This window comes from Symphalangus syndactylus, chromosome 4, assembly GCF_028878055.3.
Source record: "Symphalangus syndactylus isolate Jambi chromosome 4, NHGRI_mSymSyn1-v2.1_pri, whole genome shotgun sequence".
NCBI classification, from domain to species: Eukaryota; Metazoa; Chordata; class Mammalia; order Primates; family Hylobatidae; genus Symphalangus; species Symphalangus syndactylus.
The window spans coordinates 123,360,110-123,386,033 of NC_072426.2; the positions used below are offsets into that span (position 1 = coordinate 123,360,110).

The 25,924-nt window shown below is 37.3% G+C and overlaps 1 protein-coding gene across 6 annotated transcripts in view; it reads left to right on the forward strand.

The window, feature by feature from the left end:
• Nucleotides 1-25,924, forward strand: part of DCLK2 (doublecortin like kinase 2) — a 180,984-nt gene that overhangs the window by 10,791 nt on the left and 144,269 nt on the right. For all 6 annotated transcript variants that reach the window (XM_055276101.1, XM_055276104.1, XM_055276105.1 and 3 more), the window contains exon 2: nt 13,546-13,880. In XM_055276101.1, coding sequence (XP_055132076.1) covers nt 13,546-13,880 — 335 coding nt within the window. The remainder of the gene's footprint in view (nt 1-13,545; nt 13,881-25,924) is intronic.

Here is a 25,924-nt window from a genome sequence, read left to right on the forward strand (position 1 = left end):
TGAATTCTTTATCACTTGCACTGAAACTTTTGAGTTACCATCATTATCAATCACTTGCTTAAAACTGAGGGCTAAGCTTTCCTCTGACTCACAGCAAGATTAAAATAAAGGCACAATGGAGAAAGGAGTGAGAGATTAAGGAGGAGAGTGTTCAGCAAAGGTCTTCAGAAGCTGAGGAAACTTTTGAGGAAAGTTTTACCTCTATTTAAATGCACCAGTTGAAGGACTGACCCTATATGTACTATGCCCCGTTTATTTACAAATATTAGGTGGCCACGTTTCAATTTGAAGGTTTCTCTCAGTATCCTTAAGGTTGCATTGTTTCTCAAACTTTAAAAATGTTAGCCATTTAAGATTAAAAACAATATAAAAATCCAACATTCAGATTGCAGAAGCCAAGTATTGCCTTAATTACTTTAATTACTTTAGTTACATTGTCACTTAAATGTTTGTAAATATAAAATTAGGTATGCTTATGCATATAGGTTTTACATAGTGATACAACCCAAACACATTGACAGTGTAAATACCAACAGAAGTGCATTACCAGTAAAAATGCAAAATAGCATTATAAAGCTAGAGATACTGTTTGCTCAAACTAAACTGGTGTTCCCAGTGTGACCGTGGCACTGAGTGCTGAGTTAGGTATGCTGTATGTCAGAATGCTGTGTAATGAGTCAGTTTTGCACAGCTAATGAGTATTCCTGTAGAGCAAAATTATGTCCTCTCACCTTAACTTGCTGTGAACATGTCTTTTATACATATGAAGTCCACTTCCCTTTTTCCTTGTTAATTCCTGGCATAGTTAGAGTAATTGAAGCCAAAAGACTGTTAACTTAGAAGTAGTTGTTCAGATGTTCTAGAATAGGATTACATAAACATTTTAAGTTTTTTTTTTTTTGAGACGGAGTCTTGCTGTCATCCAGGCTGGAGTGCGGTGGCGCAATCTCGGCTCACTGCAAGCTCCGCCTCCCGGGTTCACGCCATTCTCCTGCCTCAGCCTCTCCGAGTAGCTGGGACTACAGGCGCCCGCCACCACACCCGGCTAATTTTTTGTATTTTTAGTAGAGACGGGGTTTCACCGTGGTCTCGATCTCCTGACCTCGTGATCCGCCCGCCTTGGCCTCCCAAAGTGCTGGGATTACAAGCGTGAGCCACCACGCCCGGCCTAACATTTTAAGTTTTATCATCAAAATAAATGCACCATGGGCTGGGCACAGTGGCTCATGCCTGTAATCCTAGCACTTTGGGAGGCCGAGGCGGGTGGATCACCTGAGGTTGGGAGTTCAAGACCAGCCTGACCAACATGGAGAAACCCCGTCTCTACTAAAAATACAAAAATTAGCTGAGCGTGGTGGCGCACGCCTGTAATCCCAGCTACTCGGGAGGCTGAGGCAGGAGAATCTCTTGAACCTCAGAGGCAGAGGTTGCGGTGAGCCAAGATCGCGCCATTACACTCCACTCCAGCCTGGGCAACGAGAGCAAAACTCCATCTCAAAATAATGATTAAAAAAAAAAAAGCACAATGAAAATTCCCATAGTGAGCTCCTGTAGATTTTGGGATATGCTTGGCCCCATGTATGAGGAGCAAAAAAACCAGATCACAGATCTGATCTGCTGGTTCCATCCTACCCAGGAGATTAGATACGATTTCTTCATCAGTGGGTAAGCTACAAAGCTTTTTGGTTACTGGGTGGGATTTTCAATTTTACATTTAGCTAATTTATTTGGCCTTAAGTTAAACTCCTCCCAGATTTCAGTGCTAAAACATGGATTTGTGGACATACCTATTTCTTCATAGATATTCACAGGGTAAAAGTAGCTTTTGTACCCCCTTCTCGGTAGAAGGTATCACAGACCATACAACTGGATGTGACTTTAGGAGATGATTTGGTTCAGTCAGTTGCCTGCAGGTGTATTGAAAAAGCACTGGTCTTTGAGGTGAAAGATCTTATTTTGTGTCCCCAGCCCTGCTCTGCAGAAATAGGTGTTATATTCATTGAGCAAATATGTCAGTAATGGTTCAGAGACAAGGCAAATGAGTATGGAGTGGGAACAGCATCTGGGCCAGAGCAGTGCACTTTGTGTTAGTCTGTTAATTCCTTTAAGTTTACATTCTGTGCGGTTTGGTCAGGAAACTCAATTAAGTTGTTTGCCATGACGGAATAATAAATCAGTCTTTCTTTTTCTTACTCTGTATTTTTTCGTAACCAGCTGGATGTGGGAACTTATCTGTGATGTATTTAAAAAGGACCTTAAAATTATAATCCACCCGGTCTCACACAAACGCTGCGCTTGATGAAGGGTATCGAATCATCTTGTAGAGGCAAATATGCTCAAATATCTTTTCCTTGGTTACATTCTTTTGGAAGCAATGTTTTTCTTAATTTCTGAAGTTAGGAAAAATTCTAGGTTCCTAAGATTTTACTGATGTTAGACCTGAAGTGTCTTTCCTTTTCTTTCCTTCTTGTCTTCCTTTTTCTGTGTTACCATATTTAAGTATGTGTGTGTGTATCCTTTTCTCTAAGTTTGAAGAGTCCTTGCACTTTAGATTTGTAAATAAGTTTTCCTTTTTATCATTAAGTTCAGTGCTTGCTTCTACTTCTAGAGGTAGGCATAGTCTCAGTGTCCAAATTTTACACAACTCAATATCTGCCACAAATGTCAAGACAGTTTGTAATTACAAACTAGTTAGTTGTGTTAGGCAGTTACATACTTTAACAGAGGTATATAAGAGGTGTATGAGAGACTTTATAGTAACTGATAGAAAAGTAGCCTAAAACTGCTATTGTTAAAATTTCCAGCTACATAAGATTCCATGTAGTTCTTTGTCCTAAAAGGAACATTTGTGTGTGTGTGTGTGTGTGTGTGTGTATGTGTGTGTGTTTATGTGTTAGGAACACAACATGAGATCTGCCCTTTCAAATTTAAGTGCAACGTATGGTAGTATTAACTAATAGGCACAGTGTTGTACAGCCGATCTCCAGAACTTGCTCATCTTCATAACTGGAACTTCATACTCATTGAGCAGCAGCCTCCCATTTTCTTTTCCCCTCACCCCCTGGCAAACACTATTCTAGTCTCTGTTTTTATGAATTTGACTTTTTAGATACCCTATGTAAGTGAAGCCATGCTGTATTTGTTCTTCTGTGGCTTATTTCATTTAACATAATGTCCCCCAGGTTTGTCCATGTTGTTGCATATGGCAGAATTTGCTTCATTTTTAAAGACTGAATAATATCTCACTGTATGTATATACCACATTTTCCTTATCAGTTCATCCATCACTGGGCATTCAGGTTGTTTTCATATCTTAGCTATTGTGAATGATGGTGTGTAATGAGCATGAGAGTGCCCATATCTTTTTGAGATGCTTGTATCAATTCTTCTGGATATATACCCAAAAGTACAATTGCTAGATCATACAATAGTTTTATTTTTAACTTTTTGAGGAACTTTCACACTGTTTCCATAGCAGCCGTAACCTTTTACATTCCCACCAACAGTGTACTAGAGTTCCAGTATCTCTACATATTCTCTAATACATTTTTTAAAAAAACCTGTTCATCCTAACAGGAGTGAGGTGACATCTAATGTGGTTTTGATTTGCATTTCCATGATAATTATTGATGTTGAGCATCTTTTCATATACTTGGCCATTTGTATGTCTTTTTTGAAATGTCTATTAAATCTTTTCTCTTTAAAAATTTGTCTGGGGGTTTTTGTACTATTTCTTATACTTTTGAATATTAAACGATAAAGATCATACAATCTTAATAGATGCAAAATGCATAAAAAGCATTTGATAAAATTCAACATGTTTTCATGATAAAAACACTCAATAAACTAGGTATAGAAGGAATTTACCTCAAAATAATAAAGACCATATATGAAAAGCCCACAGCCAATATCATACTTAACAGTAGAAAAGCTTTTCTCTAAGATCAAGAACAAGGCAAGGATGCCCACTCTTGCCACTTTATTCAACCTAGTACTGGAAGTCTTAGCAAGAACAACTTGGCAAGAAAAAGAAATAAAAGGCATCTAAATCAGAAAGGAAGAAGCACAATTATCTGTTTGCAGAAGACATGATCTTGTATGTAGAAAACCCTGAGGACCACACAAAAATTGTTAAACTAATACATTCAGTAAACCTTTAGGATACAAAATGAACATACACAAATCAGTTGTGTTTGTATACACTAATAACAAACTAATAAGGAAATTAAGAAAATTTCATGTATGATAGCATTACAAAATTAAATACTCAGGAAAATTAAGGAGGTGAAAGACTCTTACACTGAAAACTATAAAACATTGAAAGAAGTTAAAGAATACACAAATACATGGATAGACATCCTGTGTTCATGAATTGGAAGATTTAATATTGTTAAAATTCCCACATTTCCCAAAATGATTTACAGATTCAATGCAATTATAAAAATCCCAATGACATATTTATTTATTTAATTAATTTATTGAGACGGAGTCTTGCCCTGTTGCCCCAGGTTGGAGTGCAGTGGTGCCATCTTGGCTCACTGCAACCTCCACCTCCTGTGTTTAAGCTATTCTCGTGCCTCAGTCTCACGAGTAGCTGGAATTACAGGCTTGTGCCACCATAACTGGCTAATTTTTGTATTTTTAGTAGAGACAGAGTTTTGCCATGTTGGCCAGGCTAGTCTTGAAATCTTCGCCACTAGCAATCCACCCGCCTTGGCCTCCCAAAGTGCTGGGATTACAGGCATAAACCACCACGCCCAGCCTCAATGGCATTTTTTACAGAAATAGAAAAACAACCTAAAATTCATGCAGAACCACAAAATATCCAAATAGCCAAATCAGTCTTGAGAAAAAAGAACAAAACTAAAGGCATTACATTTCCTGATTCCAAAATATGTTACAAAGACACAGTAATTAAAACATTATGATACTATCATAAAAACAGACACATGGAACAATGTAACAGAACCGAGAGCTTAGAAATAAACTCAAATATGTATGGTCAGCTGTATCTTCAACAGGGTTGCCAAGAATACACAATGGGGAAAGGACAGATTCTTCAACAAATGGTGTTGAGAAGACTGGATATCCACATGCATAAGAATGAAACTGGAACCTGGAACTTTCACATAAAAACCAACTCAAAATAATTTAAAAATTTAAATATAAGATCTGAAACTCCTAGAAGGAAAACATAAGGGAAAAGTTTCATGACATTAGTCTTGGCAATGATTTCTCAAGTATCACACCAAAAGTACCAGCAACAAATGTAAAAATAGACAAGTGGGACTACATCAAACTAAAAAGCTTCTACACAGCAAAAGAAACAAATCAACAGAGTGAAAAGGCAACCTACAGAATGAGAGAAAATGTTTGCAGATAACATGTCTGACAAGGGGTTAATATCTAACAGTGGAGATTTTAAATGTAGAGACATTACTGTGCTTCAGCTGTTTAAAAACAGTATGTAAATACACACATATTCCATTGATTAAAAGGCACATCACATTCATTGGACTACAAAGTGCCCTTGGACTCTTGGTGTTTAATGGTCTGAAATGCAAAAGATACTGGTAGGTACTTGGCGTCCTCATCTCCTGCTAGTGCCCCTAGATGCCTTCAGTTGACTTTTGATGGACTGGCATGACCTACGAGTGTCTCAGACCATGCATGAGACCCTTCAGGAGCCTGACCCTGAGCCTCCCAAAGTCATTCTAAGTAAACAGTAACACTATGTACTTATTTTGCCTAGATGCAATGCAAATGCAAACCATGAAATGTGTAAGTCTATTTTCAAAATATGCATTTTCTTCATTACTTTGACAAACATGTTTTAAGTGCCTGTTGTATTCCAGGTCCTGTGCTAGGTGTTGGTAATATGAAGAAGGTACAGTCAGTTTTTTGAGGGAGCTTCTAATCTAGGCAGTGGCTTGTAACCAGGGACTGTTTTCAGAGTCATTTGTGAAATCAAAACACCTTACCCACATGTTCAGTTCACTCTCACTTTCCAGTGATTGGCTTAGTTGAACTGGGGTGAGGCTTGGGTGTCTGTACTTATGCAACAAAATCACCTGATTTTTAAAGAAATTCTCCACTAAGAACCACTAGCAGAAACAAATAATAAATTGTGATTATGAGAAATTAATATGTTGTAAGCTCAGCACAAAAAGAGCAGCGAGGAGTGACATAATTTTTATTTTTTAGCTGTAATGTACCTATAGAAAGTTCATAAAAGAAACACACACAGCCAGAATTATGAAGTGAACCTCTTTGTGACTACTAGTCGTGTCAAGAAATAGAATATTGCCAGCGTCTGGGAAGCTCTCCCTGTGTCCCTTCCCGTTTACAAGTCTTCTCTCTCCCATGGCAACAACAGCCTGGCTCTTGCTTTTCTTCATGGTTTTACTGCCTATGAGGGCATCCCTAATCGATATAGTTTACTTTTCCTGTTTCAAACTCTGTAGGAATTAAATCATAGCACACATATTCTTTTGTCATCTTTTGCTCACCATTGTTTATAAAACTCATCCAAGTTGTTGCATATAGCTCTCATTTGTTCATTTTCATTAGTGTGTAGTGGTTCATTAGTGACCTCACCACAATCTGTGTACCCATTCTCTTGTTGGACATGTGGGCCGACTCTCATCTTTGGCTATTGAGCAATGCTCCTATGAACGTGTGTGTTTATAGAGTGTCTATGTGAATGAGTTTCTCGGGCTGTTTTCCTAGAGTGTATTTCTGGGTCATTGGATGTGTGCTATTAACTTAGCACTAGATAATGCCAACCTAAGTGATTGAACCAATCAGTTTTTCCTAAGTCACTTAACCAATTTAAAAGCTTTTCAGTGTATGAAGGTTCCTATTGCTTTACTAAACTCCTTGCCAGAGGTGCTTAATCTTGAAGGGTCAGTGGAAAAGAGACAAGGGGAGAGGAGGAAGGTTATTTCTGGCATATAAGAAGGAATGAGAATAAAGAGGGTATGATAAGTTTGGAAGGAAATTGCAAGCATGCTGATATGACACTAATGTAGGAACCTGCAGGGAAGTGGTGGGAAATGAGGCTGGAAGTGTGTGATGTGCTGAAGAGTTTGGCCTTTGTTCTAAGGGCAGTAGAGAGACAAGAAAATCAAATATACATTTTTTAAAAACTTGTGACAGCTGTATGGAGGATGAGGCCCAGACATGGGGCTCTTTACTACTCTAATCCAGGAAGAAACGAGAGAAGGCAGGATAGAAGGAGTTGGTTTCCAGACGGGTTGAGACCAAAGTCAACAGTTTTGCCAATTTTGTTGAATGTGGGGGAAGGGCAGTGAAGAAGGAAGCTTGGTTTTTGCTTAGATGACAACAATGGTTATTCCGTTCAATACTTTGGGGACTTTAGGAAGAGGAGAGTGTGAGGTCAGGGTGGCAGTAATGGAGAGTGAAATTCGTTTTAGACATGTAGCATGTGAGATATTCATAGATTATCTAGAGATAGATGTTCTGTTAGTGGGTTGAACTTGAGAAAGATCTAGGCCAGAAATGTCCTCAGTGTTTGATTCCTCAGAGTGTAGACTGTGGTTGAAGCCATGGATGAAGATGCAGCTGCCCAGAGAAAGTCTAAGGAGGATGAGGGATGCCTGGGTGGGTGTGGAAAGAGGATCCTGAGAAGCAGACTGAGAAGGAGCAACCTAAGAAATGTGAGGTAAAGGTAAGGGAGATCATAGATGCTAGGGAAAAAAGGATTTGCATGAGGAGGATTAGGACTGGTATCCAGTGCCCTCAGAAGACACTGAAGACACTGAGTGAAATTAGACAGAAAATGTGCTTTGCATTTGGCAGTTAGGTAAGCAGTGCTTGGGGATTGGGGCGAGCCGCATTTCAGCTAGTGGAGCCCAGGGAGCACAAGTGATGCTCCAGTGGCTTAAAAGCAAAGAGTGGGCGAAGAAATGGAAAAACAGATGAGGACTGGAAGTGAATGGAAGTCAAAAGCACATTAGGTAGAGTAGAGTGAATGGGGTGGGGCTGGGTGGTTCATGTGTTTAAGGTGGGACACACTTGTGTATAATCCTGTAAAGAGGTCTGGAGAAGAGAGAAAGAATGGCCCTGAAACCTCAGCATGAGAGGAGAGAAGGACCCACATCCTGTTAGAGCGATTTAACTTTGAATAGGAGGAGAGCACTCTGTCACTGAAAGGAAAAGGACGTGCGAAAAATGGGCACAGATGGAAATAAATGTGTAAGAATGAAGGTTTGCAGAGAGTGAGAAATTGGAAATTTCTAGCCTTTTTTTTTTTTTTTTTTTTTTTTGAGACAGAGTCCCACCCACTCTGTCACCCAGGCTGGAGTGCTGTGGCGCTGCAACCTCCCCCTTCTGGGTTCAAGCAATTCTAGTGTTTCGGCCTCCGGGTAGCTGGGATTACAGGCATGCACCACATGTGGCTAATTTTTGTATTTTTTAGTAGAGACAGGGTTTTACCATGCTGGTGAGGCTGGTCTGGAACTCCTGGCCTCACACGATCTGCCCACCTTGGCCTCCCAAAATGCTGGGATTACAGGCATGAGCCACTGTGCCTCGCCAGAGGTACCTAGCTTTTAATGACATCTTTCTTCTTGAATAAGAGGCAGTTCATTTGGTTGAGTAAGGATGAAAGTTAGTGGCCCTGTAAACATATACCCAACCAAGTTGTATTACATAATTGTAAACACTGAGTCAACCTGCTAAATGTGCAGTAATGCAAAGTGTCTTTGAATGGATATCAAAGGTAAAAAGCCATAGCTGTGCCTCTGGAAAGAGTCTTAGAGGATATTGAAGAAACACTTTCTATTCCATTACCATGCCTGAAAACGGTTAAGTTTTATAACCACCTTATGCTTCTATTTATCCTGTTTCTATACAGAAACCAAAGCCCTCTTTGTATATAGTACTCATATGATCAGGATTTGCAAAATGATTTCCCCTAAATCTTTTATGGCCAAAGAACTTGAAAGAGAGAGAAGGCAGGGAAAGGAAAATGAATATGGATATGTGTATCTAAATTCCCTTTAGCAAAAGACCACTGGGAACACACATGTAGTTGAACAAGTTGGGTTTATTACTTGTTGCACTGAGGAAGAACACACCTTATAAGATACCATGTGGTGTCTTAGTAAGAGGGTGTTAGAACCTATCATAGCATTTGGGCTCTGGCTGGGTAATATTAGGGAGGATCTAAGGAAATGGGGGCTCACTCTGTCTTGGGTGCTGTCAGAAGGCAGGACAATCCTGTGATTGGATATCTCTATAAATCTTAGTTATAGGGAGGGCAGACTAGATTGAGGAAAAACTATGGTGGTAAAGAAATGGCAGTCACTCACTTAGTGCAAGAGGGGGATGTTTGGTATTGTGGATTGCACAGTGACCTTGTTTTTGTGTTACTTTATCATGAAGTCTTAGAGTGACTTCGTATGATATAGTCTGTGAGATTATGTCCAACAGAAGAACAAAATGGCTTGACTCTGAGTGACAGACCATCTTATAATAACATTGAAGTCTAGCTATGAGTCAGCTCAGTTCTGGGACTGCTTTATTGAAAAAAATACATATGCATGGTCCTAGTTGAACGCTAATTTTTATTTTGTTAATTTTTTATTTCAATAGCTTTTGGGGTACGAGTGGTTTATGGTTACATGGATGAATTGTCTAGTGGTGAAGTCTGAGATTTTAGTGCACCTGTCACTTTGTTTTGGTGAGGGCAGTTTTCACATACATTGGCAAGAGTTTAACAAATTCTCTCATACTATGTGGTTTTTTCTTTCTCTTTTTCTTTTGGCAGAGTCTCATTCTTGTCACCCAGGCTGGAGTGCAGTGGCACGGTCTTGGCTAACTGCAATCTCCACCTCCTGAGTTCAAGTGATTTTCCTGCCTCAGCCTACCGAGTAGCTGGGATTACAGGCGCCCGCCAACACACCCGGCTAATTTTTATGTTTTTAGCAGAGACGGAGTTTCACCATGTTGGCCAGGCTGGTCTCGAACTCCTGACCTCAGGTGAGCCACCTCCCTTGGCTCCCCAAAGTGCTGGGATTACAGGCATGAGCCACCACGCCTGGCCTCTCACACTGTTATTTTTATATTGGTACATTAAGATTTAATACTTTAGGATGCAGGATGTACTTTTTCAGCTATGTCCTTGTGAGAATGGAAGAAAGGGGAGACCTACAAGTTGGCAAGGGAGTCACAAATCTTAAACAAGAATCCCTACAGTAGCAAGAATCTGTGTAGGGGGAGGCTTATCGCTTCTGATTAATCTTGCAGGTGCATAGTATCTAACCAAGAATGATTATTGATTTCTTTTTAATAGAGTCGTCTCACTGTGTTGCCCAGGCTGGGCTTGAACTCCTGAGCACAAGGGATCCTCCCTCTTCGGCCTCCCAAAGTGCTGGGATTACAAGCATGGGCTGTTGCACTCAACCTGATGGATTGACATCAAGAGTTGTAACTAACTGCCCAGGGAACCAACATCTTAAGTTCTTTTGTCAGCATATTCTCTCCTTGTAGGTAAATCTGTATACGAGACAAAATTACAATCTGCAGATTGTTTGATTTGGATGGGGACATTACAAGACAAGCTAGCTTGGGTATCTTGATGACTGTTGTCGTCAAGGTATATGACATCTATAGGGATTTGTGTGGCCAGTACACAGAAACACAGGTCTGACCCTAAAACCATGTGCTGAACCTATGTGCTGTAATGTTGAATGCCAAGATTACTAAAGTGGGTTTCATACCATGTCAGCACCTAACATGAGAGCTTGTGCATAGTAGGCACTCAGTGCACATTGTAATGAGTTGTCTAGGCTTAAAGAAAACAGGGCCGTGGGTGCAGGGAAGAGGGTGAGGCTATTGAACTGTTATTTGTGTCTGCCGTGGATGTAGAGAGCCCTATCTTGTAGGCATTTGTTAACGTTGTAGGCATTTGCCAGCCTGCCTCAAAACTTTAATACAAGTTTATGATGGAACTAGTCCACAAGTTTGGTTTGTTTGCTTTATAGGGACAGGGTCTTGCTCTGTTGCCCAGGCTGAAGCGCAGTGGTGAGATTATATCTCTCTGTAGCCTTGAACTCCTGAGCTCAAGTGATCCTCCTGTCTCAGCCTCCTGAGTAGCTAGGACTATAGATGTGTGCCACCATGTCCTGCTAATTTTTGTATTTTTAGTAGAGACAGGATCTTGCTATGTTGCCCAGGCCTGTCTTGAACTCCTGGCCTCAAGCAATCCTCTTGCCTTGGCCTTCCAAAGCGCTCAGTAAAGGCATGAGGCACCATGCCCAGCCTACAAATTTTTAATGGAAACATTATGAAGGCAAGAAGGGAGAATGGGAAGAAATTAAAATTTATCTGTAATTGCACAAAAGCAAATTAAGGAGCTTCCTTTACCTACTTCATTCTAACATTCTGAACCTGTGTAAGGAAACGAAATGCAGAGAAATTTAAGAAGCAGCTCTCCTTGTGGATATGTCAACTGTGTAGAGACAGGTTGACCAAGGAAATCTGATATATGAAATTTGCTCTTGTTTTGTTTTTTTTTCATTGTTACTTTTTATGTTGGGACAGGCTTTCCCACAACTGACTTACTACTTATCCCTGCCCTTTTTAAAAACAATTACCTTCTTTTGCTAAGATTCTTTTTTCTCTTCCATCATATATTTTGAATCAGAAAATAGAATTAAAGTTTTATGATAGATAAAAATAGAGCTTTTTGATGTGAGTTACTTTCTCTATAAAGTTAAAGCAAAATTCTGTTTTGCCCATTAATGCCTATGTGTGGTTATAGTTATATTTTATTAAATTGATAACTGTTTTTGAAATTATGTGACATTTTCCCAGATGATCATACTGTGAAAAATGATTTAGATAAGCCTACAGAGATGAAAAATCTCTAAATGGTGATGGCTGGGCTAGATTTCTCTTTACTGGTGTAGAAATGGTGTTAAAGCCTGTGATTGGGTCCCCAGTTATCTTGGGCAATGCCCTAATTATACCCTTAAATAGAAGACATTGCTCCTCTTTTTAAGCCATTCTTAGGGCCAGGCATGGTGGCTCATGCCTTATAATCCCAGCACTTTGGAAGGTCAAGGTGGGCGACTCGCTTGAACACAGGAGTTCAAGACTAGCCTGGGCAACATAAAAAAATGCTGTCTCTACTAAAAATACAAAATTTTAGCCAGGCATAGTGGCATGCACTTGTAACCCCAGCTACTTGGAAGGCTGAGGTGGGAGAATCACCTGAGTCCAGGAGGTTGAGGCTGCAGTGAGCCATGATTGTACCACTGTACTCCAGCCTGGGCAACAGAGACCCTGTCTCAAAATAAATAAATTAGTTAAATAAAAATAAAATCTTCTTGTATGCCTGATCTGTTACTGAATTATTCATGTGCCTTCAGAGGCTCTACGATTCTGCATTAATCAGGATTTCACGAACATTATGATAATAGTTAAATATAATATGGATATTAATAGATTTTTCCTGGGAATTCCCTTTCACTATTTTGGTTACTTCTGTTTTAAGTATTTATAATATTTAAGGTTCATGTTAATATTGTTAACGATGAGTGTGTTATACTGAATATGTGAAAAAATAATGGGTTCTTTTTAGAAAAACCTTAGTATAACCCTCTTATGTTGTATGTCAGAAAGGCAAGAGCGTAAAAACATTGGGTGATTCTGACTTTCCTAAAAGAAAAATTATGGTATCTCAACATATAATTTTTGGAAATTTTGGAACTTAAAATATCAGTAAACATTGAATTAATAAGCCACTTGGCAAATAATATAGCTTTTATGTGGTACTTAATAAAAATTAAGCAGAAGGTTTCATGACTAATGAACACATCATTTTAACTACTCAGGTCCTCTCTTATTTAAGTAGGTACAGAAAAGCGTATATTTAAGCAATAGTTATTTTAAATTTACATTCTGTAAGAAGAAGAGTGGCTGAGGTATATTTCTTTGAGCTGCCAGAACTCTTCCGTAATGTTTGTGGTGCTTCATTAATTTAATAAGTGACCTTGTGCCTGAGTATAATTGAGTCAGCTATGTGAAGATGTTGTGATTATTCTTTGATTAGGACTGAAATCTATAATTGGAAGAAAGATATTTTTATTTCTTTATATCAATATGTTGTGATATAATTATTTCTACCAGAATGAGATTTCTAAAACTAAACTAATAAATAGGAGGTTTGGGGAATCAGGAAGTACTTTAGAATTCAACTGGTTCAGCCACTTCAGTTTATTTGCTAATGATACTGAGGACCAAAGTGTGGAGAGATGAATTATCCAAGGTGACACATTTGGTCAACATATTTGGTCCAGTGCTTCTCGCCCTATAATCCTTGTTATTCTCTCAAAACCAATCTAGACTATTTAAAAGGGAGGTGGGAAAATGCCAAAGGAAAAGGGCGAACATCCCCTTTTAGTGAACCTGCTAAGGTTAAGGGTTCACTTAATGGGTCTCCAGCATCTGTTCTTTAGACCAAATGCTTCTATGGTAGAGATAATCATGCTAATAAAATCAAATTTTGCTTTTTAGGTGAGAGTTACGTGTGTGCATCCAATGAACCATTTCGTAAAGTCGATTACACCAAAAATATTAATCCAAACTGGTCTGTGAACATCAAGGGCGGGACATCCCGAGCCCTGGCTGCTGCCTCCTCTGTGAAAAGTGAAGTAAAAGAAAGTAAAGATTTCATCAAACCCAAGTTAGTGACTGTGATTCGAAGTGGAGTGAAGCCTAGAAAAGCCGTGCGGATCCTTCTGAATAAAAAGACTGCTCATTCGTTTGAACAAGTCTTAACAGATATCACCGAAGCCATTAAACTAGACTCAGGAGTCGTCAAGAGGCTCTGCACCCTGGATGGAAAGCAGGTAAGATGCTGCTAGCTCCCAGCTCTCCATCTGACATTTAAACTCCCTGTGCCATGGTGGCTACATAGTCAACAATAGAAATTTAGTCTGCTAGAAATCCTTCTAGGAATCATACTTGAGAAGTGTGTGTGTGTGTGTGTGTGTGTGTGTAAAATTAACCTTTTTTGTGAAAAGTGTAAGTGACTTAAATACCTCAAAAGTGAGTATAGAGAAGTCTATCATATACTTCTTTTGGTTATTGGACATCCTACCTTAAATGGCATGTCATCTATGAATAAGAATAACTTGATTTGTAGTCATTATGGACTTGGGTATCACAGGAGTCAAAATTAAAAGTATTTAACATTCTTAGAAAAGCCTTTTCTTTCCCACTTATATGTAATAGGGAAAATGTATTTCAAAAGAAAGTACTTCTATAGGAATGTCCGTAAAAGTTTCATAGGGAGCAATGGAGGTAATTAGTCAGCATTTTTGAAAAATGAAAAATTGCCCAGGAAAAAGCAATTGAAATTATGGCAACAATGTATCAGGGAATCTAAGGGACAAAAAAAGTTGGCATATTGCAAAAACACATGAATAGTGTTATATAAGTGTTGAATTCTGCTACAATCAGATTATCATTGCTAAAAAGAAGCGTGGCTTCTGAAGTGTATTTTTCCCCAAATTCCATAAAGTTAAATTATTTATATTTACATTGTATTAAAATTATAGTTTCCAAAATTAAATTTGTTTCTTTGTTCCATTTTGCCTCTTCCCTGTAACATACTTAATTTATTTTGAAGTGTTTGGCTCTTGAAGTGCTGTGAATGAATAATATAAAACACTGAGCAGTGTCTTTGGGAAAAACACAATAAAATTAGTCTCCAATTTTCTAAGACCAGATCTAGTTAGTACAGTGCTTGCTGAAACATTAACAATTTTTTAAAAATATGTTCTAAACATTCCAGTAGATTATGGTAAAATTAGATGACATTTCTGATTAATAAGGTATATAGTACCTCATAGTCGCCTGCCACCAAATACGTGTGAATGATGATAGACACTTCGTACAATTTAGTTAATAGCACAGTACAACACAAAATACCTTAAGATTTACTCTGCAAGTAAGTAAAAATAAATTAGGCTACAGGAAAAAGGTATTTGACAACTCAAATAGTTGATTCTTGATGGGCACAGGGAAGACACATATAGAGACAAATATTTAAGATACCTAAACAAAGAAAAAAATCTGAACTCACCAATTTAGGGGAAAAAGGCATATAAACAGTAAATACAGGTGTAATTTGAAAAATTGAGCTCAAGTTTGGAAATCTCCAAATGAATGACATTCAGGGAAAATATCGGTGAAATAAAAGAAGTTGTAGTCAGGTGTGGTGGTGCACTCTTGTAGTTCCAGCTACTTGGGAGGCTGAAGTGGGAGGATCCTTTGAACCCAGGAGTTTGGGGCTGCAGTGAGCTATGATTGTGCCACTGCACTCCAGCCTGGGTGCTGGTGACAAAAAAGACCACATCTCCTTAAAAAAAAAAAAAAAAAAAAAATCAAGCATCTAATTAAAATATCTAATTGAAATAGTAACCATTGAAATTTAAATAGTTATCAAAAAAATTATCCTTAAAAAGGCTCCAGACTATAAATGTAAAAATGTTAACTAAGGCACATGCAACTAAAAATCAACATTTCAAAAGAATACAGTGTGATGAATAGGACTTATGCTGGTAATTAAAGGATGGCTTACTATTGAGAAACTTCTTTATTCGTGAGATCTATAGGATAAAGCATAATAGCACATATTCATAATCCCAAACAGATGTTGCAAAGGCATTTAATAAAATACTCTATATTCGGTTAAAGATTTAGTAATAAAAACGGGTGATTTTTAAAAATTACACTAAAAAAACAAATTTCTATCTGAAACATCAAGCCAATGTATTACAAAGTAAATAAACACTGGAAGTATTTCTGTGACAGTCAGGTCCAAGATAAGGATGCCTGATGGCGCCAGTGTTCAACATTCTTCTATACATTCTTTCTGATTTTTATTTATATTTTATTAGAATTTCAGTGAGAATCTAAATGAGTTTTTTTTAGGAGGGGTGGATGGGGAACCTAACAAAGTGATTTTTAAAGTTAATCTGGAAAAATAGGAAAATTTTGGAAATAATGATTAATGGGCTTTCATGCTACCAGATACTAAATCATCATTCTCATACCACACCAAAAATAAATTCCAGGTGTGTTAGAAATATAGATGTCAAAATGAAACAAAAGAACTAAAAGTATGTCAATAGTTATGTTGAAATGGGAACAGATTTTCTAAGTATAACGTAATGGGAAAATCACAAAGGGTAAGGTTGAATGGACAACATAAAAATGAAAGATTTCTGGAAGCCAAGCAAGGGTTTATATGCTTTAATATTGAGTTTAGTAATTTAATATGAAAAAGACAAATGCTACAATGAAAAAGATGAATAAAAGTCTAAACAATTTGAAAAGACAGAATTACTGAACATTAAAAAATGTTCAGTTTCACAAAAAGGTGAATTAAAGAATGAGATGTTTTAATATTTAAAACTGACAAGCTCTTAAAGAAAATGTTCACTGTTTTTGAATATGCAGTGAACTGGTATTCTCAAATGGTGATGGAAGTATAAAATTCATAAGCTTTATGAAAAGCAATTTGTTAGTATGTATAACTATACAGATGTTCTTACTATTTGAACTAGTAAATTAACTTTTGGAATTTATCCTAAATGACCTGACATGCAAACATAATTACACATAAAAATTTCATCCCAGCATAAAAGCAAAAAATTGAAAGCAGTTTAAAAATCCCTGAAGTAGAAAATAGTTGTTATGTTACCATGAAATTCATATGTACTGGCCATTGAAAATTATGTTTGGAGTAATATTTAAAGACATGAGAAAGTGTTCAATGGAAAAAGCAAGAAACAAATTCCATGTAATATGTTTTCAATTCTTTGTACAGTTAAAGTAGCAGAAGTATTTTTTTAAAGCTAATTCAGAAGAAAACAAGATTATACTTGCCATCAGAAATTGAATATTTTCTGTTCTGGTATCCACTACTACTTCCTCATATCTGCTCAAAAACAAAAACTCAAGCACTGAGAAAGAAAAGACTGATCTCAATCAGATTTTAGAAATTCAAACACATTATGAGTTAATTATTTTTTCATGTGCCAAAAAAAGATCTTTTAAGACTTTCAAGTAAAATATTTCTTTGGAAAAATTAGATTTAATTTTTGATAAACACAACATTGGATATTGCATTTTCAGCGAACCGGGTATTCTTAAAAGCTATAGTTTTCTTGGTGCTGAGTCCATGTTGTACTATATAGGTGAACTCGCTAATCTTCAAAACTTCAAGTGTGTTTTTGGTTAAGTATAAAGATAATATGAAATCTGCAAACCTTTAAATGAGCAGTGCTTATTTTGATCTTTTTTTAATAAAAAAATTTCTATGGGTATGCACGCTTGATCTTGGCCAAAAGGCCAACAAGCAATTCTACATGTATGTAAAACTATTAGCGTTCTGAGAATTCTCAAGGAAAGGACAGCTTTCCTTAGATGAAGAGAAAGGAATAAGAAAGGAACTAAAATCTGTTGATAAGTTGTCTGTGCACAAAATTGTAAACTGCCTAAATTTTTTTTTCCTGGTTACTTCCTACCCAGATTGGTTGTTTTCATTTAAAATTTTCCTGATCGTCAACACAAGGATAGAGATTAAATGACTTTTATGCAATTCACCATGAGCAATCACTGACTCCATCATGACACCTCTGTGAGAGTTTTAAGGGGCTGGTTATCCTTTGAGTTTGAACGCGTTCCTGATTGAAGACATGATGGTGTGTCGTGCCAATAGCATTTATGAGGCTAAAACAGTGTCCCTTGAATCTTTTCTTCCTTCAAAATTGGTGAACACATCTTACTGCTAGCAATGACTCCATTTACAAGGTCTGACTTCGTTATTAAAACTAAATTTTATGTCTGTTTATAAAATCACTTCAAATAAAATAATATTTAGGATTTTGTCTGTATTAATTCTTTGGGTCTTCTTTAGTGTAAAGCAGTGATTCTCAACCAGGGACAGTTTTGTCCCTAGGGCATGTATGGCACTGTCTAAAGTCATTTTTTGATTGTTGAAGCCAGGGTTGGGGATTCCACTGGCATCTGGTGGGTAGAAGCTGGGGATGGTGTCCATCATCCTACAATGCGCAGGATAGCCATGACATCATCCTTTCTTGTCCAAGATATTAACAGTGCTGAGATTCAGAAATCCTGGAGTAGAGTAAGTGAGCTGATTCAAAAGAAAGTGCTGCTTGTTTGAATAAATATTAACTTTGTTATTAGGCCATATGCTAAGCTTTATTTCAGAATTTATAGATGTCCTGATAGTCTCTCTATTTCTTATCTATTTATGTGATTGATGCAAGATTGTTAGAATGTCATGGTTTGTAGGGTTTTTTTTGGTTATTGTGTTTTTTTTTTTTTTTTGGAGACAGAATCTCACTCTGTCACCCAGACTAAAGGGCAGTGGTGATCTCGGCTTACTGCAGCTTTGACCTCCTGGGCTCAAGTGATCCTCCCACTTCAACTTCCTGAGTAGCTGGGACTACAGGCACATGACAATCATGCCTGGCTAATTTTTGTATTTTTGTAGAAATGGGGTTTCCCTGTGTTTCCCAGGCTGGTCTTGAACTCCTGGGCTCAAGTGATCCACTTACATTGGCCTCTGAAAGTACTGGGACTACAGGCATGAGATGCTGTGCGCCCAGCCAGTTTGTCATCTTTATTGTCTTGGATTTAAATCTATTTGTCTTCATTGTGTGAGGCTGAAATATGACTGAGTAGTACAGCTTTGCAGGGCATTAGATAAAGACATCCCAAATGGTTTTACTGAGAATTGAAAGTGAAGTGTAAGGTTAGCTGGGCATAGTGATGTTTGCCTGTAGTCCCAGTTACTAGGGAGGCTGAGGCAGGAGGATTACTTGAGCTCAGGAGTTCGAGGCTGCAGTGAGCTACGATCTCACTACTGCACGCCAGCCTTGGGGACAGAATGAGATCCTGACTCAAAAAATGAATGAATATGAAGTCTAAGGAATCATTTAATCTCATGAGTTTTCAAGTACTGTACTTAAAAGTGATATCATGGTTACTGATTTTCTAAAAACAAAATACATAACCTATGTTGTTTATAGATGTGATGACCAGAAAACATGATCTGTAAAGAGAAGTCATGGTTATTCTCCACTTAAGTAATTTTATTTTAACTTGTAATTAATTTTGATTAAATGCTTCACTTAAATGTTTTAAAAAATAAAACCTTCTTGGCCGGGCATGGTGGCTCACACCTGTAATCCCAACACCTTGGGAGGCTGAGGTGGGTGGATCATGAGGTCAGGAGATTGAGACCATCCTGGCTCAATCTCCTGACCTTTAGTTTTCACTAAAACAGGGTTTTAATGAAACCCCGTCTCTACTAAAAATACAAAAAAAATTAGCCAGGCGTGGTGGTAGGCGCCTGTAGTCCCAGCTACATGGGAGGCTGAGGCAGGAGAATGGCGTGAACCCAGGAGGCGGAGCTTGCAGTGAGCCAAGATCGCAGCACTGCACTCCAGCCTGGGCGACAGAGCAAGACTGTCTCAAAAAAATAAAAAATAAAACCTTCTTGCACTTTTAAGTTAAACGGATTGTTTAGGAAAACAAATTTACTTTTTAAATTTTTTGAAAGAGTGACATTCTCATAATAAAATACAGCAGGGAGAATTTTTTTTTAATGCCTGTATTCTGTTGAGAGATTAAAAGGTCCAAATATAGCTTTTGTCCACATGTGTAAAAAAAAATTCTAGCTTTTAGCTTTCTCAGAAACAGCAGAGTTTTAACATAAAAGAAACATATTTTTTGGAATTTTGGAACAAGTTGATTCTTGTCATGGGCAGAGGCAAAACAGACCCAGAAATTGCTTGCAGTTGATGCTTTAGGGGTAAAACACTTCCAGACTTTGGGACCACTGCCAGCCTTAAGATGCTCACATGCAGCGGGTCCTCTTTGGGGAACATGGCAACTCCTTGGAGTGCCTGCTCTTATCAATCATGTTAGAGTTTATGAAGGTTCCCATCTTCACTTTTTAAAAAGTTTAGTTATTTGGTGGCTACCATAACATAAATAATATTTATTTTATACTTTACCTTTCTGGAATCACATTTTCTAGTGAAGGTTCATTTTTTTTGAATCACCTAACCATATTTAGATAAAGCAATCTCTTCTCAAAAATTGCTACATAAAAGTCAAATTGTTGATAAGTATTCATAAACATTTTCTACAATTTATTTAACCTTGTTATAATTTTTCCTTAAAGTAGGTAAGGACAGAATTTGGTTTTAATTCTCACCCTGCTCCCAATGCATGCATTTCCTTTTTTTTTTTTTTTTTGAGACAGAGTCTGGCTCTGTCGCCAGGCTGGTGCAGTGGCACGATCTCGGCTCACTGCAGTCTCTGCCTCCCTGGTTCAAGCGATTCTCCTGCCTCAGCCTCCCGAGTAGCTGAGATTACAGGCACATGCAACCACACCCAGCTAATTTTTTTTTGTATTTTTAGTAGAAACAGGGTTTCACCATGTTGGCCAGGATAGTCTCGATCTCCTGACATCGTGATCTGCCCGCCTCGGCCTCCCAAAGTGCTGGGATTACAGGCATGAGCCACCATGCCCGGCTGCATTTCCTTTTGTAGATGATAGAAATCTAGACAACTGAGTTTTGTCTTACTAAATACATTCGTACCTGCAAAGTGTGGGTAGCCCTGGTCTGCCTCAAGCAATGGAAAATTTATCCCCACCAAGAATCAACAGACTAAGAGCAACTAGTAGGATATTTCTGTTCAGCAGGAAATACAAGTATAGGAAGGGAGGGAAAATGTTATTTTGTTCTTTGATTCCTGATCTAAGGTGACTTACCTTAAATTAAAACAAAAGGGGGAGGGAGGTAGGGCTTAAATCTTTGCTTTTGATGAACCCCTTTTTAAAGACTAATCTGAAAAGTGTGAAGAAGGAAATGTTTAGATATCCCTCTTCTTTTTAAGCTTGCATTTTGCCATTTTGATATCCATTGTAAAGCAATTTCCTTTGACGTTAAATATTTTCTCCCTTTTAATGGGAAACTGGAGGAAAACACTAAAATCCTGTCAGTTGCAAATTAGAAGAGATATTTAGGAGAAACAATTTTCTTCCAACAAATTATGCAATGTAAAGTGTAGGTGGGATAAAAATGACATCACTGCAAACTCTCTTCTTTCCTTAATTATTCATTTGATGTCTAAGGGGAGTAATGCATGCAGCATAAAGATAGTGTTAAAATTAGTTATTAAGCTGAAATTTTATGCACTACCAAATTTTGTTATAAAATGTATTTTTCTTGGATTATAATAATGGTTATCACTATATTAATTTTGTTACATATGTATTTGACAATGTGTAGAGTAATAGCTAACAGCTTGATTAGGTAATAGATAACAACTAATAGCTTACTATGGCAGGCATTATGTTAGTGCTTTATTTTTTTAATATGTGAATTTTTGAATTTCAGAAGCTTTTAGGACACAGTGGTTTTTGGTTACATGGATGAATTGTATGGTGGTGAAGTCTGAGATTTTTATTGCACCTGTCCCCTGAGTAGTGTACATTGTACCCAACATGTAGTTTTTTATCCGCTACCCGCTTCCACCCTCCCCACTTCTGAGTCTCCAAAGTTCTTTTTACCATCCTGTACTCCTTTGTGTAGCCATAGCTTAGTTCCCACTTATAAGTGAGAATGTACAGTATTTGATTTTCTATTCCTGAGTTACTACAGGTAGAATAATGGCCTCTAGGTCCATCCAGGTTGCTGCAAAAGATATTATTTCAGTCTTTTTTATGGCTGAGTAGTATTCCATGGTGTATATATGCCACATTTTCTTTATCCACTTATTGGTTAATGGGCACTTAGATTGGTTCCATGTCTTTGCAGTTGTGAATTGTGCTATGATAAACATATGCATGCAGTGTCTTTTTGATATAATGGCTTATTTTCCTTTGTGTAGATACCCAGTAGTGAGGTTGTTGGATCAAATGGTAGATCTACTTTTAGTTCTTTAAGAAGGCTTTGTACTGTTTTCCATAGAGGTTGTACTAATTTACATTCCTACCAGCATTGTATAAGTGTTCCCCTTCACCACATCCATGTCAGCATCTATTGTTTTTTGACTTTTTAATAATGGCCATTCTGGTAGGGGTAAGGTGGTAGGTATGTCATTATGGTTTTAATTTGCATTTCCCAGATGATTAATGATGTGGAGCATTTTTAAATATTTTTGTTGGCCATTTGTATATCTCTTTTAAAAATATCTATTTATGTCATTTGCCCACTTATTGATGGGATTATTTGTTTTTCTCACTGATTTGAGTTCCTTGTAGATTCTAGTATTGGTCCTTTGTTGGATGCATAGTTTGCAAATATTTTCTCCTATTGTGTAGGTTGTCTGTTTACTCTGATAATTCCTTTTGCTGTGCAGAAGCTTCTTAGTTTAATTAGGTCTCATTTTATTTATTTTGTTTTGTTTGCATTTGCTTTTGGGGTCTTAGTCACAAATTCTTTACCTAGGCCAATGTCTAGAAGAGTTGTTCCTAGGTTTCCTTCTAGAATTTTTATGGCTTCAAGTCTTAGATTTAAGTCTTTGATCCATCTTGAGTTGATTTTTGTATATGATGAGGGGTAGGAAATCCAGTTTCATTCTTCTGCATGTGATTATCCAGTCTTCCCAGCACCACTTACTGAATAGGGTTTCCTTTCCCCAGTATATGCTTTTGTCTGCTTTGTCAAAGATCTGTTGGTTCTAAGTATTTTAATTTATCTGTAGATTCCCCATTCTGTTCTGTTGATCTATGTACCAGTACCATCCTGATTTGCTAACTGTAGCCTTATAGTATAATTTGAAGTCAAGTAATGTGATGCCTCCAGATTTGTTCTTTTTGGTTAGGATTGCTTTGGCTATTTGGGCTCTTTTTTGGTTCTGTATGAATTTTAGGATGCTTTTTTCTAATTCTGTGAAAAAATGATGTTGGTATTTTGATAAGAATTGCATTGAATTTGTAAATTGCTTTGGGCATATGATCGTTTTCATAATATTCTTCCAATCCATGAGCATGGTGTGTTTTTCCATTTGTTGTGTCATCTTTGATTTCTTTCAGCAGTGTATTGTAGTTCTCCTTCTAGAGATCGCTCATGTCCTTTGTTAAGCATATTCCTAGGTATTTTATTTTATTTTTTGTAGCTATTGTATAAAGGATTGAAGTCTTGATTTGATTCTCAGCTTGGTCATTGTTGATGTATAACAGTGCCACTGATTTGTGTTCTTTGTAACCTGAGACTTAATTTATTTACCAAATTTAGGAGTCAGAGAAATCTAGAGTTTTCTAAATGATATGATAATATCATCAGCAAACTTAGATAGTTTGACTTCCTGTTTTCCAGTTTGGATGCCCTTTCTTTCTTTTGCCTTATTGCTCTGGCTAGGACTTCCAGTAACTGTGTTGAATGGAAGTGGTAAAAGTGGGCATTGTTGTCCTGTTCCAGTTCTTAGGGGGAATGCTTTCAACTTTTCTCCATTCAGCATAATGTTGGCTGTGGGTTTGTCTGATAATGGCTTTTATTATTTTGAGGTATGTTCCTTCTATGCCTAGTTTGTTGGAGGTTTTCTTTTGTCATAAAAGGATGCTGGCTTTTATTGAATGCTTTTTCTGCATCGATTGAGATGCTCATATTTTTTTTTTAATTCTGTTTATGTGATGTATCTCATTTATTGACTTGTATTTATTAAATTATCCCTGCATGCCTGGGATGAAACCCACCTGACCATGGTGAATTATCTTTTTTTTTTTTTTTTTTTTTTTTTTTGTTCTCCAGACAGTCTTTTTCTGTTGCCCAGGCTGGAGTGCAGTGGTGTGATCTTGGCTCACTGCAACAACTGCCTCCTGGGTTCAAGAGATTCTCGTGCCTCAGCCTCCCGAGTAGCTGGAATTACAGGTGCATGCCACCATACCTGTCTAGTTTTTGTATTTTTAGTAGAGACAGAGTTTTGTCATGTTGGCCAGACTGGTCTCTAATTCCTGACCTCAGGTGATCTGCTCGCTTCGGCCTCCCAAAGTGCTGGGAATTACAGGTGTGAGCCACTGTGCCTAGCCTGAATTATCTTTTTGATCTGTTGTTGGATTCAGTTTGTTAGTATTTGGTTGAGGAGTTTTGCATCTGTGTTCATCAGGGATATTGGTCTGTAGTTTTCCTTTTTGTTATGTCCTTTTCTAGTTTGGGTATCAGGGTAGTACTGGGTTAATAGAATGAGTTAGGGTGGATTCCCTCTTTCTCAGTGTTTTAGAATAGTTTCAATAGGATTCATACCAATTCCTCTTTTAATGTCTGATAGAATTTGGCTGTAAATCTCTGTGGCCCAAGGCTTTTTTTGTTGTTGTTGGCAGTTTTTGTATTATTGATTCAATCTCACTACTAGTTACTGGTCTGTTCAGGGTTTCTATTTCTTTCTGATTCAAGCTAGTAGGGTTGTATGTTTCCAGGAATTTGTGCATTTCCTTTAGATTTCCAAGTTTGTATGCATAGAGATGTTCATAGTAGTCTTGAATGATCATTTTTATTTTTGTTGTGTCCATCGTAATGTTTCTATTTTCATTTCAAATTGAGTGTATTTGAATCTTCTCTCTTTTATTGGTTAATCTAGCTAATGGTTAATTTTTGTTTATCTTTGCAAAGAACCAACCTTTTTTTTCATTGATCTTTTGTATTGTCTTTTTTATGTCGATTTCATTTAGTTTTGCTCTGATCTTTATTGTCTGTTTTCTTCTGCTAGCTTTTGGTTTAGTTCTTATTTCTCTAGTTCCTTGAGGTGTGACGTTAGGTTGTGAATTTGTGATCTTTCAGACTTTTTGATGTAGGCATTTAGCTCTGTAAACTTTCCACTTAGCACTGCTTTTGCTGTATCCCAGAGGTTTTGACAACTTGTGTCACTATTACTCATTTCAAAGAATTTTTAAATTTCCATTTTGATTTCAGTATTAACTCAAAAATTATTCAGGAGAAGATTGTTTAATTTCTGTGTATTTATATAGCTTTGAGGGTTCTTTTTGTAGTTAATTTTAGTTTTATTCCATTGTGGTCTGAGAAGATACTTGAAGTAATTTTAATTTTTTTTTAAATTCATTAAGATTTGTTTGGTGGCCTATCATATGGTCTATCTATCTTGGAGAATGTTCCATGTACTTATTAGAAGAATGTATATTCTGTAGTTATTGAACAGAATGTTTTGTAAATATCTGTTAGGTCCATATGTTCTAGAGTGTAGTTTAAGTCCAGTGTCTCCTTGTTGACGTTCTGCCTTGATGACCTGTCTAGTGTTGTGAGTGGAGTGTTGTGTTCTCCCACTGTTGTTGTGTTGCTGTCTATCTCTTTTCTTAGGTCTAGTAGTAAGGTACTGTTGTTACTAGAATGTAAGGTACTGTTCCAGTCATCATGTTGATTATTACTTAGATACTTTTCTTCATCGTGGTGTTTTTTTATAGGCCCTGTGAGTTTTATGCTATCAAGAGGTTCTATTATGGGGCATGTTGACCCTTTGTTTCAAGATTTAGAACTTCTTTTAGCATGTCTTGTGGGGCTGGTCTGGTAGTAGCATTTCCTTAGCATTTGCTTGTCTGAAAAAGACTTTATTTTGCCTTCATTTATGACACTTAGTTTTGCTGGATTCAAAATTCTTGGCTGACAGTTACTCTGTTTAGGGAGGCTAAAAATAAGACCCCACTCCCTTTTGGCTTATAAGGTTTCTGCTGAGAAGTCTTCTATTAGTCTGATAGGTTTTCCTTTATAGGTTACCTGATGCTTTTGTCTCACTGTTCTTAGAATTCATTCCTTCGTGTTGACTTTAGATAGCGTGATGACTATATGCCTTGGTGATGTCCTTTTTGTGATGAATCCCCCAGGAGTTCTTT